At 38.4% G+C, this 26,803-nt stretch overlaps 1 protein-coding gene across 3 annotated transcripts in view; it reads left to right on the plus strand.

Annotated features, from left to right (window-relative positions):
• The window catches only part of UBR5 (ubiquitin protein ligase E3 component n-recognin 5), a 147,711-nt gene extending 121,717 nt beyond the window's left edge, over positions 1–25,994 (plus strand). For all 3 annotated transcript variants that reach the window (XM_045006898.1, XM_045006897.1, XM_045006899.1), the window contains 17 exons: positions 193–365; positions 468–581; positions 1,270–1,490; positions 4,417–4,537; positions 4,625–4,723; positions 5,140–5,383; positions 7,488–7,599; positions 8,694–8,838; positions 9,150–9,280; positions 9,944–10,004; positions 13,933–14,108; positions 17,018–17,102; positions 18,798–18,953; positions 19,418–19,531; positions 21,415–21,559; positions 22,227–22,312; positions 23,371–25,994. In XM_045006898.1, the coding sequence (XP_044862833.1) occupies positions 193–365; positions 468–581; positions 1,270–1,490; positions 4,417–4,537; positions 4,625–4,723; positions 5,140–5,383; positions 7,488–7,599; positions 8,694–8,838; positions 9,150–9,280; positions 9,944–10,004; positions 13,933–14,108; positions 17,018–17,102; positions 18,798–18,953; positions 19,418–19,531; positions 21,415–21,559; positions 22,227–22,312; positions 23,371–23,583 (2,396 nt within the window). In that variant the 3' untranslated portion in view covers positions 23,584–25,994. The remainder of the gene's footprint in view (positions 1–192; positions 366–467; positions 582–1,269; positions 1,491–4,416; positions 4,538–4,624; positions 4,724–5,139; positions 5,384–7,487; positions 7,600–8,693; positions 8,839–9,149; positions 9,281–9,943; positions 10,005–13,932; positions 14,109–17,017; positions 17,103–18,797; positions 18,954–19,417; positions 19,532–21,414; positions 21,560–22,226; positions 22,313–23,370) is intronic.
• Positions 25,995–26,803: the final 809 nt, after the last annotated feature.

The following is a 26,803-nucleotide window of genomic DNA, read 5'->3' on the forward strand; positions in this document are numbered from 1 at the left end:
TGTCCCTCCTACCAACTGCCAGTTCATCTTACATAAGCTACAAAATGTGTGATCCTCTAGTATATTTAATTTCATCTTTGGCATTTATTGGCTTTTAAATCCTTCACTTCTCATCCTTAATGTACTCTTAAGGTAAATTTTGTATAACCTTTCCTAAGGTTTTTTAAGAGTAAAAACTTTTCTGATATTTAGGTGCTACACTTAATGACAAGGATGATGACTCCCTCCCAGCAGAAACTGGCCAAAACCATCCATTCTTCCGACGGTCAGACTCCATGACGTTCCTTGGTTGTATTCCACCCAATCCATTTGAAGTTCCTCTGGCAGAAGCCATCCCCCTGGCAGACCAGCCGCATCTTCTACAGGTGACACCAGAGACTGTATGCTTGAGGACACTTATTTGTAGTTTGTTTTTCATTTCTAACTAAAGTATGTTGTTTACTTAGCGTGCTTCTATTAATTTTCAGCCAAATGCTAGAAAAGAAGATCTATTTGGCCGTCCAAGTCAGGGTTTATATTCATCCTCTGCCAACAGTGGGAAATGCTTAATGGAAGTGACAGTGGATAGAAACTGCCTTGAGGTACGGTTACAGGAATTTTGTTTTATTTCAAAGTATGTGGCTTATGAAAGCTAATAATACAATGTAATCCCTTTAAAACACATAAGACAGTGTTGTGAATGCTTCACCACAGGAAAAGCATGACGATAACTTTTAAAATAGTGGTGGGTCTAAAATAGCCTGGTAAAATTTTAAAACGTACAAAAGTATGTTCATAATATATTTTTATCTGTTTGAAAAAACAACTTATTTTAAACAGATACCTTTAATAATCAAGTGCATGCTCTGATTATTTTTTCAAGACTACAGTAATTTTGGGGGATTTAATTGAAATGCTAATAAATCAAGACTATTTGAGAGGAAAAGGGAATAAAAAATTCCCACCTCTGGAATGTCCTATTAAGATCACCCAGAGCCTGAACTGCTGCCATCTTGAAGTGCCTTTGTGCTTGAAATTCTGCAATGTGTGGTCTGTGGACAAGCTAAGTCTATCATACATTAAGTGAAGTTCTGTATAAATAAAAAAAAAATCAACAGGAAAATTACACAAAGAGTCTTCTAAAATTTTACACACTGAAATTGTGGTAGAAGCATATTCATCTGCTCATGAAGGACAGTGTTCAGTTTTTTTATTTCCTTCAGGATGTCTAATTTGAAAAAGTTCATGGTCTGTTTTTAAAATGTAATTAAATGACATCTCCTTGTTTAGGTTCTTCCAACCAAAATGTCTTATGCAGCCAATTTAAAAAATGTTATGAGCATGCAAAATCGGCAAAAGAAGGAAGGAGAGGAACAAAATGTGCCAACAGAAGAATCTGAGACTTCAAAACCGGGGCCTTCAGCTCATGATCTTGCAGCACAGCTGAAAAGCAGCTTGCTGGCAGAGATAGGACTGACAGAGAGTGAAGGGCCACCTCTTACATCATTCAGGTACTCAAGGAGTAAAATAGAATTGTTCTATAAAATAGTGCTAAATTAGCATATAATCTTACGGCGTTTCAAACCTTTAGTAAGAAACTATTGGAAGTACTTAGACTGAAAAATACTCAGGACACTTCTGAAACAGTTTCAAAGTTGGTTGGATGCAAAGTAGTACAGACAGTTGAGCAGAGATGGATAGGAAGATGGGTGAACTGGAGTGGAAGCCTTTTACTTCTTAAATAGTTTGTATCCAGAGGAGGATTAATTGACTTTCTAGGTAGCCAAGTTCCACGCAGGAATTGACACTATTACTATCTGTACTGAGAGTCTCAGCTGGGTACCAAAGATCATTTGATGGGCTTAGAGATTCAACTGCCTTCATTATTAGTGCCCTCCAGAAGAGAAGATTGAGGTACGTAGGAAGGGTGGACAAGCTGGTGCTCAGTTTGTTTTGCTACCTCTTCTAGATGAGATTTTGGTCTCTAAAGTAATGATCCAGCATCTTTTATAGCACTAAAAGCATCCTTGGGGAAAAAAAATCCACAAAAACCATGTCGTTAGGAAATTGTTAATGTTGAAATGTGTAGCAGTGGAGTCTGCTTAACACCTAAAAATGTTATATTTTCTATAGAATAATTCCTCTACTTACGTGTTGTTTTTGTTTGGTTTTTAAAAAATGTTTTATTTAAATTTATTTGAATTAATTTAAGTTAAATTAAATAAATATGTTTGAAAATGAACAGCTAAGGGATGCAGCAGCTTTGCTCATACAAACACTCCCTGACTTACACAATGATTCCGTTCCGGAAAGCCTTGCTTAACTCAAATTTTGCGTAAGTCGGAAACGTATACCCGTACATTATGCAAAAATTTCTGCAACTCAAAAATCCTATTTCTGGCTTATGGAACTTTTTCCGTAAGTGCGAATATTCGCAAGTTGGGTCTTGTGTAACCCAGGGAGTGTCTGTACTCCTTTTCTTCCTATCTCACCATGCAAGTTACAACTCCTCATTGAACCTAAATTTTCCCCCTTTGCTGTGTTCTTAAATAATGTGTGTGTACATATATAAGAATTAATATGAAACTTAGAGCTAAATATTTCATAACTACATAATTCACAGGATTAATTAGCATAGATCAGAGTGCCATACATTTTATGTTTGAGTAATATTTTTATCAATGCACAGGTAAACATTCTCCTTGGAATTATGAAATATAGTCAATATGTTATTTAAATATATGTAGATATGGCTAATTAGTATGTTTACTGTTTGTAATGAATAATAGTAGTAACATACCGTATTTTAAAGTGCCTTGGAAACTGATTTCTTCATAAAGAAAAGCAATCTTCCAATCCCCTAGTAATTTTAACTTTATGTATGTATATATGCAAAGGGGGCATTGCTGAGACTGGGTAGGGAGAAGTTACTTGCATGGTCAGATAGAAAGTAAAGGACTATATGGCATGAGGAAAGTGGTTCACCTCAGAACTTTCCTATTTTTGAGGGGTTTTTGAAGTAGAAGAATTACTTGGAAGACAGAATATATTTTCTAAGTGATAAGACATCGCTGATGCATGCCTTAACCTCGTTTAGGAAATAGTTATGTTTTTGTTACTGAATTGTGTAGTTGTTTTGGGTGCCATACAGTTAAGTTGGGTTGGCAAGTAAGACAGATTCCCTGAACATGCATCCTGTAACATCCCTATTGTCCTGCACCCACTTCTATGCCATCTTCTGTGATGTTCTTCTCTGTGGTTCTGTTATCCCTTTAATTTTCCCATGACGCACCACTTTTTCTTTCCTCTACATATGACCCCTTCTGTCGACCCCCTCTCCCAAAACCTCCATTCCTAAATCTGAAATTGTGTTTCCGTGTCACCCCTCCATATGCCCCCTCTCCAATCCCACACGCTTGCGTCTGGCTCAGCTCAGCAACTGGAGTCATAAGGTCATTTTTTATATATCTATAAATGCTTTTTAAAAATGATGCTCTTTTTGCACTTAAATTCAGTTTCTAACACTCCTCACTCATCTCATACACGCCTTCCAAAAAAAAAAAAAACCATCCTAAAAGGCAATTATCAGTTAGGTTAGCAAAATAAATCTGGAGTTTCTAGGCCAGCCCATCTGAAGAGATGATGAATGGGGAAAAGTATTAGAATAATGTTGAAGTAAACAAAGCTCAAGTTTTGTAACAACTTTAAAACTCTGACTTTTACACAATTTCCTGAAAAGCGTATCCTGAGATGATATGGAGAATTTCAGGAAGAGTGGTGTCTCTTTGGAGAAGTTAGGAAGGATCTGAAAATTAGACATAAATTGGACCGCTGCTTATTCCTCCATTATTTTAAAAAATAAATAAATTATAATCACCAACTTGGTAGGCATGGATTTATTTAATTGGGCAGGCTTTGAAGTATTTCTTGCCAGCTTTGTGCAATGAATAGTAATTTGTGAAAGCTCATCTACTCCATCTCCTATGTATTACTTAACTAGGAGAAATGCCGTAAGTTGCATGTGAGCTGATTTCTGAGTTGTATTTTTCAGGAGCTCTTACAACAAAATCATATCCCTTATTGTAGCTTTCAGTTTTATCACTTAAAACTTTTATTATAGGTGATGGCTGTCATTAATAATTTACAATGCAAGTTAAAGTTTAAATTTTGTCCAGATCTTAACAACAAATGATTTCATGTTTAAAGAGAGGTGAAAACATTATCTAGTATCTGAGCCTCTACATTTAAACTTTCAGTTCAAACCAGAACATGAGCCGACCTGAAGCTCCTATTTCTGGGTGCTAGAAAATCAGGGAATTATTCTGAATGCAGTGATTAAACAAAAGTAAAAATATACAACTGAGTAATATCAGAGGTTAACTTAGTGTTTGCATTTTTTAAGTATTACAGGTTTGTTTTTTCTCCCTGTTCTACCAGGCCCCAGTGTAGTTTCATGGGAATGGTTATTTCTCATGATATGTTGTTAGGACGCTGGCGCCTTTCTTTAGAACTGTTTGGCAGAGTGTTCATGGAAGATGTTGGAGCAGAGCCTGGATCGGTATGTATTTTCTGTGTGGAAGATCGTAGACCGCATTTTGTTTAATTAAATTCTACAACTAACTTATTATTTTCTTTTTTTTAAAAGATCTTGACTGAATTAGGTGGCTTTGAAGTAAAAGAATCAAAATTCCGCAGAGAAATGGAAAAACTTAGAAACCAGCAATCCAGGGATTTAACATTGGAGGTGAAAAATTAGTTTTATTTTCCTGATTTATAACTTAATTAAAAGTTGAATGCAATGAAAACATCATTTTATAATTTTATATTCTGTTAAAGATTTAACACACACTACAGTAATCTGTGTTTTAGTAATTTGATATAAGAAGTTATGTTTCAAACTCTGTAAGCAAACATTTTGGAACACTTTTCAAGGCAGGGACTCCGGTGCACTGAATAGTGCTGAGTTGCAATTACTGTGTAGTGTTATGGATTTCTCCTTCTGGTGACTCCTTCCAATCATAGTATTTCATGGGAACTTTTATTCTGAAATACTAAAAATCCTCTTGAAATAACATTTAAAGCTGAAATTAATATTTGTTCTTTTGCTATGGCAATCATTACAGAAGGTTAAAGACTTAATTTAGCCTATGTATTTGCTAGGTTGATCGAGATAGAGATCTTCTAATTCAGCAGACGATGAGGCAGCTCAACAATCATTTTGGTCGCAGATGTGCTACAACTCCAATGGCTGTGCACAGAGTAAAAGTTACATTTAAGGATGAGCCAGGAGAAGGCAGTGGTGTAGCACGAAGTTTTTATACTGCCATTGCACAGGCTTTCCTATCAAATGAGAAACTGCCAAACCTAGACTGCATCCAGAATGCCAACAAGGGTACCCATACAAGTAAGTACCACAAAGAAGGTATTCCATGGCTACCATTAATCATAACTTTGGACACGCTTTTTACTTTGGAATATTAAGTCTGTTTGCTAAAAGTTCAATATACATTAGAAAAACCAGAAATAACTAGTGGCTTCTCCCCTCGATTCCCTGAAAATGTGCATCAGTCTTGACCTGAAGGAACTTCCTCCAGCCTGAAAGGATACATCCATTCAATTCTTTGCCTCTTGGCCAAAATTGCCAAAAAGGGATACTGATTTAGTATTTTTTGAGAGCTAGGTATTTGTCCACTTAGAACCAGATCAAAACCGTCAACTTACTTCACTTAGAATATAGATTAGCCATGAGTATCTACTATATTTGCACATTGCCAATATGATCATGAACAGACAACTGAAATGTGGAAGGCTCTATAGCCCATGACCATTCCATCCAGTCCCACTTCACTCATATCTCAGGGATGAAGTGGTATGCTATACCAGCACTTCTCTTGTAGAAATTTAAGTTCAGTTTCTGCAGAAACTAAATTTTTCATGGCGGGAAGGGGAATATCTAGCTTGCAATTTTCTAGAGATGCTGAACATGTGCCGGTGCAATGCTGAGTCTTCAGGAAGACTAAAATAACTCTAGGAGCTGCATGCTTACCGACATAGCTGAGGTAAAAGATCCTAAATGTAATGGAGCCACTGTGGGTTTGCTGTGGTGGGAGCAGGTTGCATAGCAACTGTACTTGGATAGTTTGGTGTGACTGGAGCAGCGCAGAGGACTGGAGAACATCACTGTGAGATTCAGACTAATCCTCTACTACCGAAGTCTGTAGACTTAATAGTAGTGGCATTGGAGTCACTGTACAGCTGTTCCTCACCTACACACTATTTGGGGGCCAGGATAATAGAAGAAGAATACTTAGTACTGCCATGAGTGCAAGGGACTGGACTAGATGACCTCTCGAGGTCCCTTCCAGTCCTACGATTCTATGATAAGAATGGCTCTGTTTCCCCACAATCCCTCTGCTCAGATCATTTTAGTTGGAGTTTGTGTAGAGTTCTACATTTGATCTGAACTTACGAACTTTCTCTGTTTATCTTAGTTATGTGTTAACTGATTCCTAATAACATCGTAAAGTCCATGTCAAAAATTCATTGATCACTTTAGCAGAAACATCCAGCTGCTCTGGATTTGTGTACAGAGTCAGAGGAGGTGATATTTCATTCAATCTCCATAACTGCTGTTTCTGCCTAACCCCAGTATTTTAAAGTCTCTCAGGGCATAGCTACACTTTAAACTTAAATCAACCTATGTTAAGTCAACTTACAGGCACTGTAGTAATTATTGAGGGTTGTTCATGTCCATGCTGATGTTCTTCCGTCGGCGTGCGTCCTCACCAGGAGTGCTTCTCCTGACTTAAGAGTGGCAGTGTAGGGGACTGAGAGCCAGGGCTCTCAGCTCCGTGTCCAGCTTCCTGTGGGAAACCCGGCTGTCCAATCCCCCTCAGCTCCCCGTCGGGAACGGGGAGCCTGGGCGACAGCCCAGCTTGGATCAGAGACCATGCAGCAGCCCAGCTGTGGAGTCAGCTTTCTTGTAAATTTACAAGAATGACTGCGAATAGATGTAACAACGCAGAGTCTACAGGGACACTGCGTCGCCTTAACTACACCAACATAAGCCCTCGTGGAGGTGGAGTTATGTTGGTGTAGCAGGGCACTTACATTGATGGGAGCAACGCTGTAGTGTGTACACTGACATAATTAGGTTGACTTAAGGCAGCTTATGTCGACCTAATGCTGTAGTGTAGACCAGGCCTTGGAGTACATATAATAGTGATTTAACCCTTTAACAGGAAGCCACCATTTGAAACAGGTTAATCACCTAGTCTGTGATACAGAAAACACATTCTTAGTATTTGAAACCGTATACCTGGCATAAGACTTCAAAAGTTGTAAAATAAACTATTAACTAGATTGACGTTTGAATCCCATTGCGATCTGCTAAGCCATCCAGTCCACTAAAATTGTGCTCCTTTCCTGCACAAGCTATGGAATAAAGAGCTTGGAGTACACTGCATTGTATAAGTATGAGAAGTTTAAAACATTTTTTTCCTTTTCAGGTCTGATGCAGAGATTGCGAAATAGAGGGGAGAGAGATCGGGAGAGGGAGCGAGAAAGAGAAATGAGGAGGAGTAGTGGCTTACGAGCTGGTTCTCGAAGAGATAGGGATAGGTACGTGATTTATCTGTAATTATGTCCTGGTCACAAGTATTTTATGAAATAGGTCAGCGATTCTCCAACTATGGGGCTGGCCTCCCAAGGGAGGTGTGGGAATGTATAAAGGGAGGCGTGAGCTCTGTGGTTTTTGTTTTTTGAAAAGAGCTCTGGCTTTCAGCCCCAGGCAGCTGGGCCTCATGCAGAAGGGCTGTGCACACCCAGAAGGCAGGGATAAAGGGGACAGCTGGAGTCCTGCTGTCCCAGGGCTGACAGCCCAAGCCCTGCCACCTGGGCTTCCCCCCCGCGTTCTCTCATCCCTCATGGGTAGGCGGCTCAGGCTCTCTGTCTCCCCCCGCATCCCTCACTTTGGGGTGGCAGCAGCACATAAGTAAGGGTGGCAATGGGGCGCTAAGCCTGCTGTGAAAAATGATATTGACGAATATCAGTTTTCACATTGCCATCCTTCTGTGCTGCTTCTGGCACGGCACTGCCTTCAGAACTGGACGCCCAGCCAGCAATTGCTGCTCTCTGCTTTGCCTTCAGAGCCTGGTGGTGATATATGTATTTGAGGGGGCCTGATCAAATAAGTTTGAGAACCACTGAAATAGATGAATGTCTATTCTAAAATTTGGACTCTCCTTTCTTCAAACTGAGAGGATACTACGCTTCTCTCTTTCAAGACAGTAGAGCACTTATTTTGACTAACTTCCATATTCTTTTCTTTTTTGAGATTTGTTATATAAATACATGTGCTAATGAATAAGCCCATTTCAGCATCACTAGACCGCTGTTCAACCCCATCTCACAAATCACACCTGTCATTGCAGTAGCCAATGCCTTATGCATTACAAATAACACCATTGTTACTTTGTGGGCTGTCCACCTTGTTTCCCCAAAAGACTGACAGAGTTCAACTCTGTTCCCTTCCCAAACCTTTATATCCAACTAACTACATGGAATATTACAATTGTACAAACTGGTCTGTACTATTTTGCCTGTACATAAATATTATTATCCAAGAGCTTTGTAAGTTTCCTTTGCAACTAACATAGTCTTATCAAGTTTCACAAAATATAAACCAAGAGGGATGTAAACTGTCATTTTTAAAGGGACTTTAGAAGACAACTTTCCATTGACACAAGGCCCTTTAGACCAGCCTCAGAAGGGAATCCTAGTGATGATCCCGATCCTCTTCCAGCACATCGACAGGCCCTTGGAGAAAGGCTTTACCCTCGTGTACAAGCAATGCAACCAGTAAGACCAATCTGTGCAGTACACTTAAGTCTATTGTTTTTGTTGGTATGGGTATCTTTCACTTAAGATTTCTTTTCTTTATCTTTTGCTTGTGAAATTCATTAAAATAGTTGAATTCTATAAGGGTATTTTTTTGTATCTCGTTTGTGACTTTCTCTAGTTTTGTATTTCTACAACTTGTCATTTGACTCACAAATTTGTTTTAAAAATGTTGGGTGTGTTAAGATATTAAGATTTTCATAAAACCATATTTGAAAGTGAGTGCACTGAAGGAATGATGGGACAGTAAGATCTTGAACTCTTATTTCCAGGCATTTGCAAGCAAAATCACAGGTATGCTACTGGAGTTGTCCCCTGCTCAGCTGCTTCTATTACTAGCAAGCGAAGATTCCCTTAGAGCAAGAGTTGATGAGGCTATGGAACTCATTATTGCACATGGAAGGTAAAGAATTAAATAAGGATTCAGGTAAAAAAGAAAGGCTGGTCTTGTGGTTAAGACAGTGATCTAGGACCCAGCAGATCTGGATTCAGTTCCCTGCTCTGTCACAGATGTCCTGTTTGCCTTGAGCAGGTCACCTAATATTAGCACCATCAGTTTCCCATTTGGAAAATAAGAAAGTACTTCCTTTTCCCCACAATGTGTTTTTAGATGGTAAACTCTTTGAGGCAAGGGCTACTTCTTACATTGTGTATGTACAGTGCCTAGCACAGTGGGACCATTATCTTGGTTATGCATCTAGGTCCCACTGTAATATAAATAATAATATGGTATTCTTGTTTGTGTTTTGCTTTAAAACCAAATTGGCAAGAAACTGCACTTTGCACGGTTTGTTTTCACAACCTGGTTACAATGGCTTACAATGTTCCTCCTGTCCAGCTGTAGAGATTAGTTGAGGAAACTCAGCTATATACATGCATAATAAAGAATTGGCAGTCTTGTTCCTTTCAAACGTTTCCTTACTAAATTCTGTTTTCAGAATTGTATCTAGTTTTATTATTTTGACTTTTTCCATTTAAAAAAAATATAACTCTTCTAATTCCAGCTCAGAATGTGACTATTAATTGATAATGGTAAATTAAATTTTGGCTTGCCTCTTCTCCCCAGGGAAAATGGAGCTGACAGTATCCTGGATCTTGGTTTGCTAGACTCTTCAGATAAGGTACAGGTAAGGGATCTGTTTTGCATTGGGTTCATGTGTGAACTGAAGGAAATTTAAGATCCAGTTATATTGGCTTGCCATAAAAAGATGTATGTTTTTTAAAATAAATGTAATGTAACAATCTGTAAATGACCTGCCATTTTGCCTCAGTTATCTCCTCTTCTCACATAAAATGTAGGGCTGTCAAGCAATTAAAAAAATTAATTAAAATCAATTGCGATTAATCGTGCAAAAAGATTAATAGAATACCATTTTTTAAAACATTTTTGGATGTTTTCTACATTTTCAAATATTGATTTCAGTTACAACACAGAATACAAAGTGTATAGTGCTCATTTTATATTTTTGATTACAAATATTTGCACTGTAAAAAACAAAAGAAATAGTATTTTTCAATTCACCTAATACAAGTACTGTAGTGCAATCTCTTTATCATAAATCATAGAATATCAGGGTTGGAAGGGACCTCAGAAGGTCATCTAGTCCAACTCCCTACTCAAAGCAGGACCAATCCTCAACTAAATCATTCCAGCCAGGGCTTTGTCAAACCTGACCTTAAAAACCTCTAAGGAAGGACATTCCACCACCTCCCTAGATAACCCATTCCAGTGCTTCACCACCCTCCTAATGAAAAAGTTTTTCCTAATATCCAACCTAAACTTCCCCCACTGCAACTTAAGACCATTACTCCTTGTTCTGTCATCTGGTACCACTGAACAGTCTAGATCCTTCCTCTTTGGAACCCCCTTTCAGGTAGTTAAAAGCAGCTATCAAATCCCCCCTCATTCTTCTCTTATGCAGACTAAACAATCCCAGTTCCCTCAGCCTCTCCTCATAAGTCATGTGCTCCAGACCCTTAATCATTTTTGTTGCCCTCTGCTGGGCTCTTTCCAATTTTCCACATCCTTCTTGTAGCTTGGGGCCCAAAGCTGGATACAGTACTCCAGATGAGGCCTCAGCAATGTCGAATAGAGGGGAATGATCATGTCCCTCGATCTGCTGGCAATGCCCCTACTTATACAGCCCAAAATGCTGTTAGTCTTCTTGGCAACAAGGGCACACTGTTGACTCATATCCAGCTTCTCATCCACTGTAACCCCTAGGTCCTTTTCTGCAGAACTGCTGCCTAGCCACTCGGTCCCTACTCTGTAGTAGTGCGTGGGATTCTTCCGTCCTAATTACAGGATTCTGCACTTGTCCTTGTTGAACCTCATCAGATTTCTTTTGGCCCAATCCTCTAATTTGTCTAGGTCCCTCTGTATCCTATCCCTACCCTCCAGCGTATCTACTCCTCCTCCCAGTTTAGTCTGCAAACTTGCTGAGGGTGCAGTCTACACCATCGTCCAGATCATTAATGAAGATATTGAACAAAACCGGCCCCAGGACTGATCCATGAGGCACTCCGCTTGATACCGGCTGCCAACTAGACATGGAGCCATTGATCACTACCCGCTGAGGTCGACGATCTCGCGAGCTTTCTATCCACCTTATAGTCCATTCATCCAGCCCATAATTCTTTAACTTGCTGGCAAGAATACTGTGGGAGACCATATCAAAAGCTTTGCTAAAGTCAAGGAATAACACGTCCACTGCTTTCTCCTTATCCACAGAGCCAGTTATCTCATCATAGAAGGCAATTAGGTTAGTCAGTCATGACTTGCCCTTGCTGAATCCATGCTGACTGTTCCTGATCACTTTCCTCTCCTCTAAGTGCATCAGAATTGATTCCTTGAGGGACCCTGCTCCATGATTTTTCCAGGGACTGAAGTGAGGCTGACTGGCCTGTAGTTCCCCGGATCCTCCTCCTTCCCTTTTTTTAAAGATGGGGAATACATTAGCCTTTTTCCAGTCATCTGGGACCTCCCCTGATTGCCATGAGTTTTCAAAGATAATTGCCAATGGCTCTGCAATCACATCCGCTAACTCCTTTAGCACCCTCGGATGCAGCGCATCCGGCCCCATGGATTTGTGTTCGTCCAGCTGTTCTAAATAGTCCTGAACCAATTCTTTCTCCACAAAGGGCTGGTCACCTCCTCCCCATGCTGTGCTGCCCAGTGCAGTAGTCTGGGAGCTGACCTTGTTTGTGAAGACAGAGGCAAAAAAAGCATTGAGTACATTAGCTTTTTCCACATCCTGTGTCACTAGGTTTCCTCCCTCATTCAGTAAGGGGCCCACACTTTTCTTGACTTTCTTGTTGCTAACATACCTGAAGAAAGCCTTCTTGTTACTCTTAACATCCCTTACTAGCTGCAACTCCAAGTGTGATTTGGCCTTCCTGATTTCACTCCTGCATGCCTGAGCAATATTTTTATATTCCTCCCTGGTCATTTGTTCAGTCTTCCGCTTCTTGTAAATTTCTTTTTTGTGTTTAAGATCAGCAAGGATTTCACTGTTAAGCCAAGCTGGTCTCCTGCCATACTTACTATTCTTTCTACACATCGGGATGGTTTGTTCCTGCAGCCTCAATAAGGAGTCTTTAAATATACAACCAGCTCTCCTGGACTCCTTTCCCCGTCATGTTATTCTCCCAGGGGATCCTGCCCATCAGTTCCCTGAGGGAGTCAGAGTCTGCTTTTCTAAAGTCCAGGGTCCATATACTGCTGCTCTCCTTTCTTCCTTGTGTCAGGATCCTGAACTCGACCATCTCATGGTCACTGCCTCCCAGGTTCCCATCCCCTTTTGCTTCCCCTACTAATTCTTCCCTGTTTGTGAGCAGCAGGTCAAGAAGAGCTCTGCCCCTAGTTGGTTCCTCTAGCTCTAGCACTTGCACCAGGAAATTGCCCCCTACACTTTCCAAAAACCTCCTGGATTGTCTGTGCATGAAAGTTGAACTTACAAATGTAGAATTATGTACCCAAAACAACTGCATTCAAAAATAAAACAATGTAAAACCTACAAGTCCACTTAGTTGTACTTCAGCCAGTCGCTCAACAAGTTTGGTTACAATTTGCAGGAGATAATGCTGCCCACTTGTTTACAGTGTCACCTGAAAGTGAGAACAGGTTTTTGTATGGCACTGTTTTATCCAGCGTCACAAGATATTTATGTGCCAGATCCGCTAAAGATTCATGCTTCAACCACCATTCCAGAGGACATGCATCCATGCTGATGACTGGTTCTGCTCAATAACAATCCAAAGCAGAGCAGACCGATGCGTGTTCATTTTCATCATCTGAGTCAGATGCCTCCAGCAGAAGGTTGATTTTTCTTTTTTGGTGGTTCGGGTTCTATAGTTTCTGATCAGAGTGTTGCTCTTTTAAGACTTCTGAAAGCATGCACACCTTGTCCCTCTCAAATTTTAGACAGCATTTCAGATTCTTAAACCTTGGGTTGAATCCTGTAGCTATTTTTAAAAAAAATCTACATTTGTAAGTTAAACTTTCATGATAAAGAGATTGTACCACAGTATTTGTATGAGGTGAATTGAAAAATACTATTTCTTTTATTATTTTAAAAGTGCAAATATTTGTAATAAAAAATAATATAAAATGAGCACTGTACACTTTGTATTCTGTGTTGTAATAGAAATCAATATTTTTGAAAATGTAGAAAAATACTGAAAAATATTTAATAAATTTCAATTGGTATTCTATTGTTTAACAGTGCGATTAATCATGATTAATTTTTCTGAGTTAATCACGTGAGTTAACTGCGATTAATTGACAGCCCTAATAAAATGAAGGTTTTTTTTAAGTGATTCTTTGCTGAAAGGATCTGCTGCTTTGATTTGTTGTTTTTCAAAATAATGAAGTAAATGCTCAATTATTTAAAAATCCACCATTGCCAAATATTACCAGTGTTTTGAATGGTGAGACTCGAAAATCTTTTGGTCCTATAGTGAGCAGGTTTCAGTATTCAGCGGGTAACAAAAATTAGGATAGATGTTTGATTTTTAACTGAGATTCTAAATTAGCTTCTTAATCTTTTGTACTAGGAAAATAGAAAGCGACATGGCTCCAGTCGCAGTGTGGTGGACATGGAATTAGATGATACAGATGATGGTGATGATAATGCACCACTATTCTACCAACCTGGGAAACGAGGTTTTTATACGCCAAGACCTGGCAAAAACACAGAGGCAAGGTTGAATTGTTTCAGAAACATTGGCAGGTACAATATTAAGCAAATTTGCTAGTCTTGTGTTCTCTTGGCATTTCAGATATTTTGATAGCTTATATTTCTCCAAAGATAAAAGCTGTAATAGAGTTCACTCATCTTGGGTTTGAAATCATGTGGGGGAACTTGAACAACTCAGTCTATTAAGTCTTGAGAGATCCTACATTTTTGTTAAAATTTGCACTAGAACCCCTCAATGTGTGTGTGTGTATGTGAGAGAGAAAGAAAGAGAGAAAATGTTAGCATCAGATTTATTGCATCATTGGCATTTCTGGTCCCATGACTCGCTGGTCTCTGAGGAGATAAACTTTCTGTCAAAGGGAACTATTTTACTGATTTTGTAAGCTAAAACTTGTATCTTTGTGCTTTTGCTTTCCCTGCCCCCTTTTTATTTTGCAAGTATGTCAGAGAAGCAGGACCTTAAAATGCCCCAGTACCATCCACATTATGTCTAAGTTGCACATGCACAGCCAGCAGAACAGACAATAAACTGTCTTGGCTTGATATCTGTGTCCAGATGTCACCATGGGCTCTAAAGTTCAGAAGCGAGTTTCCCTGAAATCATTCCTGGTCTTCCCCCACCACCTCCACCCACTCCCCACCCCGGCCACAGTTTTCATAGTTTAGTGCAAGGTCTGACCAGAATGTCTCAAAGGCAAACAGTCCTCAAATAAACAGTTGAGCATCCTTGCTGGACATCATGACTATCAATATTTCCCACCTCAGTAAAGCTCTTACAAAATAGGCTCTCAAGCTGTGTTTCCACAAACACAAACAACCTGCTAGCTTCTGGTATAGATGGACTCCAGGACCCTGCTCATGTTGTTGGACACTGACTTGAAAAACAAGGCCTTCTCTTCCCAAGAAAACAAGGTGTGTATCAAGTAGAACTCGCTCCAAAGACATTTCACTTCCCTAGACTTCTCAAGGCATGTTCTCAAGTGTTCTTATATATGCCTTCATCAACTTCTGTCTGTATGATAGCAGTTCAGTGTACTTGGGTGTGAAGACATCAGTCCTTGGAGAAACTCCAACTAGTACAGAACCCTGTTTAAAGGAGTTTAGTGGTGTTTAAAGAGACTGCTTAAAGCTCCAGGATGAGGACCATGGTCAACAACTCGACTTCTGTGGCACAGTGGAACTTTCTACCACAGGGATAAAGCTTGTCTGTACAGGAGACAACACTTTCTCAGTGACTAGTCTGTCTGTGAAATAAACTGTGTCACAAATTAAGGGCTGTCACAAACCTCACCACGTTCCACTCCAAATGCAAGGTGCTCTTCTCTCACCTTGTCTTCTCTGACATAAATGCATAGTAGTGTGTATGTTAAACAAAACACTACACTGCACAACTTCTCCCCCGGGGCGTGGATGAGAGAAGGAGACTAAATCACATGACAGAATTTAGTCGTGTTGCCTAATGCACAGCTTGAAGATTCTCAGTACTACGTCGATGAGGGCAGAATAAGAACCTATTGCAGGATAGGATGAAGTTCTCCAGTTACACCATTTCCAACAGTAAAGGTAACCTTTCAGTTCTGAATATATTGTGGAGCCTGGTGTTGTCTTCCTACCACGTTGCTTCATCTCCACTGAAAATGTATGTGACAGAAGGTTGCTTCTGCCATCTGTCATTGTACCACACTGTTCCTTTGTGGGATCATGTGCTTCAGAACAAGGCTTGTGACCAGCGTTTGCTCTCTTGAATAAGTCAATGCATTTTTTTTTTGCACCTCTTTGGCACTAATGGACTCAGTGCACCTGTCTGTGAAGTAGGTGATCATGAGAAAAACATGTGGGATTGCTCTGCTGAGGCACTTTTTAGAGCAAATTTGTGGAAGTCTATAGGCTTATGCCTGGAGAAGAATGATACCCTTAAAAACCCAGTCACTTCTTGATTGTTTTCACTCCAGTACAGCAGATTCTCCTGATTTCAGAAGAACCATGTTTAAGTGTTTTATAATAATTGGAGATATACTCCTAGAACTGGAAGGGACCTTGAAAGGTCATGGAGTCCAGCCCCCTGCCTTCACTAGCAGGACCAATTTTTGCCCCAGATCCCTAAGTGGCCTCCTAAAGGATTGAACTCACAACTCTGGGTTTAGCAGGCCAATGCTCAAACCACTGAGCTATCCCTCTGTGTACCTGTGTTTTTTTATTGTAACAACTAGCTGAACCCATAGCTTCAAAGCTCATTCAGTTATTTGATATTTACTTACACAACCAGACTCATAATTTTCCAAACAGATTTATAGGGCAGGTATGTAGAGTTCTCTTCACACCTTTACAAAGTGTAATTGTTCAGCCAGAAGGAAGCCATCAAAATTCATTTTACCAGCCTTTTTGCAGAAATAGTTTTTGCCTAAGTTGTTCTGTCTGTTTTTTTTTAATTTTTGGGAACCCTCTTATTTTATCCCTATTTTTGCTGAGTCCTACATAAAATAGGTGTATTATTTTCTTTCCACTAACAGTATTTTTATATTCTTGCATTGTTATTTTTTTTATATTTTTTTTCTTAGTAATATCTGTGGAGATTTTTAGTCTCTAGGAGTGGAGTTCTGGTGCAGCAGGTATTTTTGAGGAAGTGATCCTTCTTTACCCATGACTGTTCTTTCAGGAAAAATAGCGAATTATTTATTTTTTAACCAAGCTTTCCAGAAAAACTCTCCCCATGGGACGAGGTACTGCATGCACCATTTCAGAAACAGTGGTTTCTTTTGGGGGATGTTGGCATTGGGAAGTTTTAAATAAGAGGTTTTATAATCAGAAGCTAGTTTCAACCTGAATTCCAGAGTTCATTTTTTTTTTTTTTTTGGTTCAGATATTCAGGAAACTCTTTTGAATCCCACTACTTTAAACAATTTCCTTTTGTGATTTTCTAATAGTACTCTTTTTGTTCTCAGAATTCTAGGGTTGTGCTTACTGCAGAATGAACTATGTCCCATCACGTTAAACAGACATGTTATCAAAGTTCTTCTTGGCAGAAAAGTAAGTTGATCACAGACATCTGAACTGCCTTTAAGTACATAAGATTTAGGTTTGTTTTTTTTTTAATTATTTTAAAATATATGTTTTGATGTTAACACTGTGCTTGTTTGGCAATACACCTCTACCTCGATATAACGCGACCCAATATAACACGAATTTGGATATAACGTGGTAAAGCAGTGCTTGGGGAGTTGGGGGGGCTGCGCACTCCGGTGGATCAAAGCAAGTTCGATATAATGCGGTTTCACCTATAACGTGGTAAGATTTTTTTGGCCCCTGAGGACAACATTATATTGAAGTAGAGGTGTACTAAATTTAATTAAAACAGTTGTGATTTTTTTTGTTGTCTTACAATTAAACTGAGTTTGCCAAGTGGATGCCAAGGAATTGACTGAGGAGAGTTTCCAATTAATATAATATGCGCATGTGCTCTCTCTCTATATCTCTAGCTGTCTATATTAACTAAATATTTTAAATGGGACAGGGTTGATCTTCACGAGCAGAAAAAAGAAGGAAGTTGAAGAAGCTGTGCTGTAGCATTAATTCTCTCTTGCTCTTTCTGTTACTATTTACAAAAAGGCATTTTGTTTAACAATTGAGAGAATTCTTTAATCAGATTTCAAATTCTGCTTCAGGTGTAGACATAAAATTTAAATGTAGTCCAGCAATTGCCTATGTGTTAACTGTTTTAGGTGAAGACCACATTTTAATTATCTTTTGACAGTATACCTCTAAATATGGTGCCCAATGCAACAAACTGAACAAAGTTTTCCATTATCCCTGGTCTTCATGTTGGCTATTTAAAAAAAATAAATAAAAAAAATCAGCCAGTCATTGTCCAAAATGGATGTGATTTTTGACAAATGGCGCAGGGGAATGGTGACAAAGGAGCAAGAGCTTATGGATGCAGAAGAACACCCCAACCTCTTTTCAAAACAGAAGGACATTCTCCCTGCTCTACCATCTGAGTAAAAGCCTTCTAGGGCTTCCTCATGATGACAGCAGAGGAGTGGGCAATGTGGGAAAATGAGAAGTACCAAAATTCCCTGTAGCTGAGTTTAGGGGCACCACAAAGTACTGTCTTAGATGGAAAGACAGATAACAGGTGGAGCAAAGGCCCCCAAAATGTGGCAAAAAAGTTAAGTATCTGCTCAAAAGATCTGCTTGTTGAGGGTGAGGAGGGCAACTATTGGGCACAAATAACCTCCACTTAAAGGAATTTACAGCTGCTGGGAAAAGCTTTCTTTCTGTGAAGGCGCAGGTGAATTTCCTTCCAGAGTTTTAGGGAGTGTGGAGATGGGAAAAGGAGTGATGACACATGTGACCCCATTTTCAAATCCTGTTGAAAAATCCACCAGGGTCTGTTTTTACCCAAGCTGATTTATGGAAAGGATACATTCCAAGAGTTCAGTTGCCTAGATCTGTAGTCATTCTTAGTGTGGGCAAATGCTTTACAACCTTCTCTGTGCTTTGCCAATGCACTTCAATCTGGTGTTATGTTCCTTCACCTCGGAAAATCAGGATGAAAATGGAAATTACCTTTTTTGTGATTCTTTCCAAGTGTTTGAGTGAATGTCTCATTACATGGCTATTTAGGTGCCTTATGTTAGTGTACATATTATCCGTTTTAGAACTCATTATGTTGAATATATTTATAAAAACAATGCTACATATCAAACATCTACCTTATTTTAGGTGAACTGGCATGACTTTGCTTTTTTTGATCCGGTTATGTATGAGAGCTTGCGGCAACTTATCCTAGCCTCCCAGAGCACGGATGCTGATGCTGTTTTTGCAGCAATGGATTTAGCATTTGCAATAGACCTGTGCAAGGAGGAGGGTGGAGGGCAGGTAGGTGCAAGCTGAACTTGACTTTACAGTTTAATGTTACTTGTTCATAGCCTGTCAAACCCCAGACAGATTTAGGGTGAGATTTTCTAAACTGTACAAGTGTTCAGGAGCACAAAGACCCATTGAAAGTCTGTGGGATTTGTGTTCCTAAGTCACTTAAATGTTTTTGAATATTCAACCCCTAGTGTTTATGGGCTGTTTAATATAATCTAAATGAGAAATCAGCAGTACCAGGATTATCAGTCTCATCATGAGGACTGGTTTTAAATATAAAACTTCTGTTCATGGTAATAGTCCGAACCAGTAACCCACTGAAAACTTGTTTTAAAGTGAAAAAGCTGTATAGCACCACAATATATTTACTGCATACAGTAATAGAAATGATACTCTTGTTTTAACTGTTGCTTTTTTTCTGCTTTAAAGTATGTTTTTAAATCCTCTCCCCTTTTGCTACTTCATCATAGGTTGAACTTATCTCCAATGGTGTAAATATACCAGTCACCCCTCAGAATGTTTATGAATATGTCCGGAAATACGCAGAACACAGAATGTTGGTAGTAGCAGAACAACCTCTACATGTAAGTGTTTTGTAATGTTTTGGAATGATACTGTCAATTTCTGCATATACCGTGTTCCATTCCAAGTTGTCCAACTTCTGAAGGGTATTAATCTTTGTTTCTTATTACACAGTTGCTAACTTAATTATGTGGAGACCTTGATTACCCTAAAAACTCATTTGAATAGACAGAAGGATGTACATTAAAAGAAAGAACTAAAATTAGCTCAATGACTAGTTAAACTTCAGCATTTACATATAGATAAAAAAAAGATTCATATCTTGAGTTTATATAACGTATACTGGGGAAATGCTTATCTTCAAAGACATATGGATTCTATTCAGTCTTCCATTTTTCTATATTTCTTTGTCAGCCTACATTTATTTAACCTCTTAGCTCAGAGATTTAACAAGCCAAACTCTGACAGCATAAAGTCACTGGAGCTTCTGGCCTCCTTATGCCTAATCAGTGCAAGATCAGTGTGGCTAGTTATAGCAGAATTTTTGTTCTTACCATTGTTAATTTTTTAACAAGAAACATGACCAGAATCTGTCAAAAATTATATTAAAAGTAAAACTTGGTCTTGTTTTTAGAAGCCTGTTCTGAACTAAAAGATTTGCTTTGTGATCAGGACAATTTATTGGACTGCTAAACTGTTTCCAACCATTGTAGGCCATGGGATTTTAGACTTTGAAATTCAATTGTCCTTACTGTCATTTGCCTCCCCACCTTCCCGTGCCCCAAATTGCAGTTCTGACATTATTTATCAGTTAGTATCTCCTGAATATTCATTTCAAGAACATAATAATGGCCTTAGTGGGTCAGACCAATGGTTCATCCAGCCCAATATCCTATTATCCAACAGTGTCTGGTGCCAGATGCTTCAGAGGGAGTGAACAGAATAGGTGATCAAATGATCCATCCCCTGTCGTCCAGTCCTGGCTTCTAGCAGTCAGAGGTTTAGGGACACCCAGAGCACGGGGTTGCGCCCCTCACCATCTTGGCTAACAGACGTTGATATACCTGTTCTCTGTGGAAATTATCTAATTGTTTTTTAACCCAGTTATACTTTTGACCTTAAAAATCCCCTGGCAACAAGTGTCATGGGTTGACTATGCATTATGTGAAGAAGTACTTCCATATTTTTTTTTAATTGGCTGCCTATTAATTTCTTGACGTGACCTCTGATTCATGTGTTACGTGAAGAGGGTAAATAATACTTCCCTACTGACTTTGTCCACACCATTCATGATATTATAGACCTCTATCATATTCCCCTCCCCTTAGTTGTCTCTTTTCTAAGATGAACAGTCCCAGTCTTTTTAATCTCTTCTCATATGGAAGCTGTCCATATCCTTTCTCATTTTAGTGGCTTTCTAATGAGATATACAGCTACATCATTAGTTTCTAGGTCTAGTGGTTCTCAAGGTGGCAGATTTTTAAAGCACTATCATAATTCAAGGAAGTGGGAATTTGGTGTAGTGGGCAGCAAGGTAATAAAAAGAATGTGGATATATTGTAACTGACTAGGGCATAGAAAAAATGGCTATATTGAAAGGTTCAAATTCCAGAGAGTGAGAGAGAGCGAGCGAGCACTTGTTTGTACTACCAATGGTTTGCAAGGTGCCAACCTTAAAAATAATTGTCATTGGTTCCCTCAGTCTAGCAATACTTGTTACTGGTCTGGGCCTGAATATTGCAAGTCCTAGACCATGAGCCCAATATAGCGTCCATTCAAAAAGATGTTTTTACCATTTGAGATTGAACATGGAAGAGGTGAATGGCCAAGAGGAAAATTAACTGATATTTGTGAGCTGTGAACTTCATTGTATGTAACTTCTCAGAGATCCACTTAAACAGTAGCAAAGGTGGTGAGTGTACAGTGAATCATGTGACTCTTTCAGGCAATGAGGAAAGGTCTGCTGGATGTGCTTCCAAAGAATTCATTAGAAGACTTGACAGCAGAAGATTTCAGGCTTTTGGTAAACGGCTGTGGTGAAGTAAATGTGCAAATGCTGATCAGCTTTACCTCTTTCAATGATGAGTCAGGTATGAAATACATAGTCTGTTTAGGAAATGAGTTGTACAGCTAGAAATTTAGTATTATTCACCTGTCCTTTATGTAGAGATGGATAGCAAGGATAATTTTTTCAACTTTTTCTAAGCTTAAAGCCAGCTCTGTTCATTGACCTTAATGAATGGCTCTAAATATAATATGCTAACAGGATTTTCAATGTGCTGGACCCTATTATTTGCCACTTTTAAGAATCTTTCCCTCAAAATGGGAGAGTACAATACACAACTCTTTTGAGGGTACAACCTCAGTATCACTATATAAATAATCCATCAGAATGCAAGGAGAGCAAATTATGGGTTGTGCTATTTTTTCCTACCAAATCCTGGCCTGACCATATATTTAGAGTTATGATTGATGTAGTGTAATATTTTAAAGAAATATTTCATTGATCTGTTACAAACTTAGATATAGCTAGTTAGTAGATCATACAGTGTCTTAATTTTATTAGTTGTTTACACCAGTGTTCTTAAGTCTAGTCCTTACATTCAAAAGTGTTTGCATTAGTGTCCTTGTTCCTGGTGTGCAGGTTTTGTGGGGAGGGGGTAGTGACGCTAAGTATTTTACTTGCTGGCGTGTATAAAACGTGCTCTAAATGTTCATTGTCAAATACATTTAATTTAATTATTCTGTTTCAAACAGGAGAAAATGCTGAGAAGCTTTTGCAATTCAAGCGTTGGTTTTGGTCCATAGTTGAGAAGATGAGTATGACAGAAAGACAAGATCTAGTAAGTTGTCCTTCCCCTGTAAAAGGTTGCTTAAGACTGTTTTTCAACAATCAGTATTGCTTTTCAGTATTTTTTTTGTTTTTGTTTTAATGGAAAGCTTTTCTACACCGGTAGAGTAGCAGTAGTACTCGCGAGTTTGTGCACTAGGCTTTCAACTCTTGAGACTGAATATGAAATCTAGCTTTGTTCACAAGAAAATTAATATTGGTGTATCTTTCATTGTCCATATCTCAGAACTCTCAAGCACATTTGCAGTCCCTGTTTGAGAGGTTTCACACTGAGTAACAGGTGGGCAGAAAATCAGGTTTGAATTGCATTTATAGAGGATTGGAAAAGTTTGCTTGTTATGCACTGTATTCACCTACTCTTTTAAAATGTTCTCTTTTGATCACCTCAGAGATGTGAACCGTCTCATTTTTGAATGAACTCCGCAAAGAAGAAAACAAGGACTGGTGTAAAAAGAGGAAAAATCTAGAGCAGATTGGTTTAGGCAAAAGGAACTCAGGGTGCAATTCAGTATTCACTTTGCTCTGCAAGAGAATATTTCACACTTCTAATACTTTTCAAGTAAACTCTTGGTACTGCAATTTCCATTGCTAGCTATTAATGCATTTGGTATCAGTGCTGTATTTTATAGTAATTTGATGGCTATAAAATGGCTAATTTGATTATATAAAAAAGTTTCTGATACACAGACATTATCCTCTTCCCAAAAGGATGGGAAATCCCAACTTCCTGCACCAAGATGTGGTTGATATTTGGAGAGTGCTGCTTCTTTTGATAAATTGCCTTGATAAATGTGGTATTATATATTTGTAGTTGAGAGAAGAGAGGAAATGACTGGGAGTATAACATTGTCGTAATAGTACACAGCACAGCCACTGAGTCTCTACACTACAAGGAATGTTTTATGATCAAGCACCATGACTGCCCTGTGACTTTCCCATTTTACTCATGTCAAAATAATGATCAGTATGTGATACCAATGTTTGTACCATGGAGTCAGGTTAAATATTTCTAGACCAGCAAAAGTTACAGCCTACTTTCTGTTCTTTTAGGTTTATTTTTGGACATCAAGTCCATCATTGCCTGCCAGTGAGGAGGGATTCCAGCCCATGCCATCCATCACAATAAGACCACCAGATGACCAACATCTTCCTACAGCAAACACTTGTATTTCTCGCCTTTATGTCCCACTCTATTCCTCTAAACAGATTCTGAAACAGAAATTGTTACTCGCCATTAAGACCAAGAATTTTGGTTTTGTGTAGAGTATAAAAAGTGTGTATTGCCGTGTAATATTACTAGCTAAGTTTTGTAGATTTTTCCATTTGTCTATAAAAGTTTATGAAAGTTAATGCTGTCATACCCCTGGTGGTACTTTATTGATTAAATGCAAACATTCCTGTACTAAGTTTGTAACCTACAGGCCTAAGAAGCACTAGCAATGTTTGACTGTAACAGTTCGCTAGTCAATAACTTCTTGGCCTAACCCCAGCCAAAGATGACAGCAGAACAATATAATTTACACTGTGATTTATCTTTTTGCTGAGGGAAAATATGTAAAATGTTCAGAAAATTCACTGCTGCCTTTGTGAAAAGTGTTTCAGCAAAGGTTCTTGTATAGAGGGAGTAGGGAATTTCAAAATAAAAAATTAAGTATGTTCTGTGTTTTATTTTAACTTTTTTTATGGTGTTTAATTTGTGGTTGGCTGCAGTTGTGTATCATGTATATTGAACTTGTAAAAAGTTCTTCACAGTTCAGATCTAAGAGTTGGAATCATTCACTTTTACTTATGAAACCACTTTCATTGCAATTTCTGTTCTGATTGCATTGAACTCTGGCACATTAGATCCCATCACTAATATTTTGCATGTAATCTGTACCTTTAGTGAGGTTTTTTGTACATATGATGAGGCCAATGCACATTATTTCATAGTTCACAATCAACATTTTTGTATCTCTATTTCAGTAAGCAGACAGTCAGGAGATTGTTCCACTTCCAATTCTAACTAGACACTTGTACTGCGGTATCTCAACTGTGTAAACTCAGCCTGGGCACTTTCTGGTAACTGTAAAATGTTTATAAGATCATGATTATTGAAGATACATTTTGGAAAATTTTAATGTTCGTGAGCAGCTTAACTACTTTTGTATCTAGCCTTTTTTAAGTATCTTGTTACAGTTTTTTAATAAAGAAATTATAGACAAAATACCAAGTCATATTGAAGACACAATAGTTTTTATTTATGTAACTCTGAATATTTTAGCTTAACAGCCTACACCAGACACAGTTGTCCATTAAAAATCTCAATTTCTTAACTGAAAAATTGATCTGCATCTGCACTATATAACAAATAAATAAATAAATAATGGAAGCAATTCAACCCACATTTTACAGTTAGCAGAGAATCCTGAATGGAGCAAGCCAGGCAACCCCTTCTCTTCACAAAAATGCAGAATTTAAAGGAAAGTTTCTCCCCAATAATCAAAATTGATTATGATGGAATAAATCTGCAGATTCGTTGTAGTGGGACCTACTGTATGTCCACTTTTTAATAAAGCGATTATTGGTTTTACAAGGGTAGTCTTTGAACATATAGTAGCCTAGTACTTTTGTCATTAAATTCTTAATGCTTTAATGATTTCCATTTTAAATGTTGGAAGGCCATTATTAAAGAAAAAGGTGCAACTTTGGCTGCCCTTGCTATCAAATTCTGATGCTTACTAAGACTTAATAGACTAGACTGATGATGATGGGTTTTGATGACTTTGTTGTTCTCCTACTTTTCCCTGCATTCTGTGACTCCATATTGCAATCACCTTTCCTTGCTGAGGGGTGCTAAACTGGTTTTCCACCAAAATTGGTCAATGCCACTTTGAGTGCCAAGCAGAGGTGGATGGCCAGAAGTGACCTAAACTCCTTCCATTTTCCACCCTACCCAAAAATGCAGCATCCTGCTTCTGTAGCACCTCTAACTCTTGCATGCATGGAGGAGGGCTTGGGACCATAACTCTGATCACCATGTGTGCCATTTTGACTCTAAAGACTGTTTTATAAGGCTAACTCTTCTAGACTTGCTTAGTTAAGCTGCAGATGTACCAAGTAAACCAGTAGAAATATTTCTACATGTATTAATGAAATAATAATAGCATTCCCAAGAACAGCCCTCACAGGCAGGGGGGAGGTTTCAAGTGGTTAGGTAATGGGGACTGGGAGTCTGCCATTTTGGATTCCGTTCCTGGATCTGCCACTGTGACCTTCAGCAAGTTATTTTAGACAAACCCTCAGCTCAAAGACTTAAACACGAGCTATATTGCTTTTACTAGAATGGTGTGTAGTTAAAGTTGTACAACCTCCCTGATGTGGGTGCAGTTATATATTTGGTATAAAGGTGCTTTATACCAGTATAGTTATTCCTGTATGGGAAGAGGAATACACTATACAGGTATAAGGCACCTTTATACCAGTATAACTGTCCGCGCTAGGTGTTGTACCAATATAAATACTTCAGTAAAAAGAAAATCACAGCCCTAACTGAAATAGTTCATATTGGTACAAAAACTGTGTAGATCAGGCCTCAGATTCACAGTCCATAAAATAAAGAAGCTGCCTCCCTCACAGAAGCTTTGCGAGGCTTAATGATGTAAAACTCATCCAAGATCCTCTGATCAAAGGCCGTATGTAAGTGTAAAGTATTGTGTATATATGTATTGTGTGTGTATATGTATAAAAATGTATGTGTATGTATAACATATAAATATATATGTTATATGTATATATATTTCTGTATATAGCATAAACATTTTTTAAAAACCTGTACTGTATAGCTAGGCAGAAATTACACAGGTAACTAGTCTTATACAGTAGTTCACCATATATACACAACCAAGGCATTCTGATGACATAAGCAGAGGGGTTAGCCAGAATAATTTATGTTGCCATCATTGACTTGAAATGTGTATGTTGCTTTATAAAATAGCTTTTCTCTGTATGGTATATTTAAGCAATATCAAGGTTTTTAATAAGAAAAATGTTTATTAAAATCATACACCTTGTTTCCCTTTGACTTAAGCCCTTCTGTTAGTTTATTTTTAAGATGCGGTAGAGAAATAAAAGAAAAAAAGGAGAAAAGTTTGTAATTCAGTTTTATGGCCTAATTCCTCAAGTGTTGATAATTCTCTAAGTAGTACAGCAGCCGCCAATAAAATGTCAACGTTTGCCAACAAGTCAATAGTTGATTCCTATTGTAACAATATACCACATCACGCTAACCTGGCGAATTCTGGATTTTAATGGTAGTCACTGATGTTCAAGTAATCATACACATCGCCCAAGTTAAATTCCATGTTGCAACCCTGTTCTGGGATTCTAGTTTTAAAAAAATGATCTGGGTTTTCCCTCATATTTAGCTGGTTTAATTTCCCAGTTTGGCTTTGAAATGACAACTGTTTTTTGCTATTGCAAGTGAGATTTCTGTTAATTAAAC

Source organism: Mauremys mutica, chromosome 2, assembly GCF_020497125.1.
Source record: "Mauremys mutica isolate MM-2020 ecotype Southern chromosome 2, ASM2049712v1, whole genome shotgun sequence".
Lineage (NCBI taxonomy): Eukaryota > Metazoa > Chordata > Testudines > Geoemydidae > Mauremys > Mauremys mutica.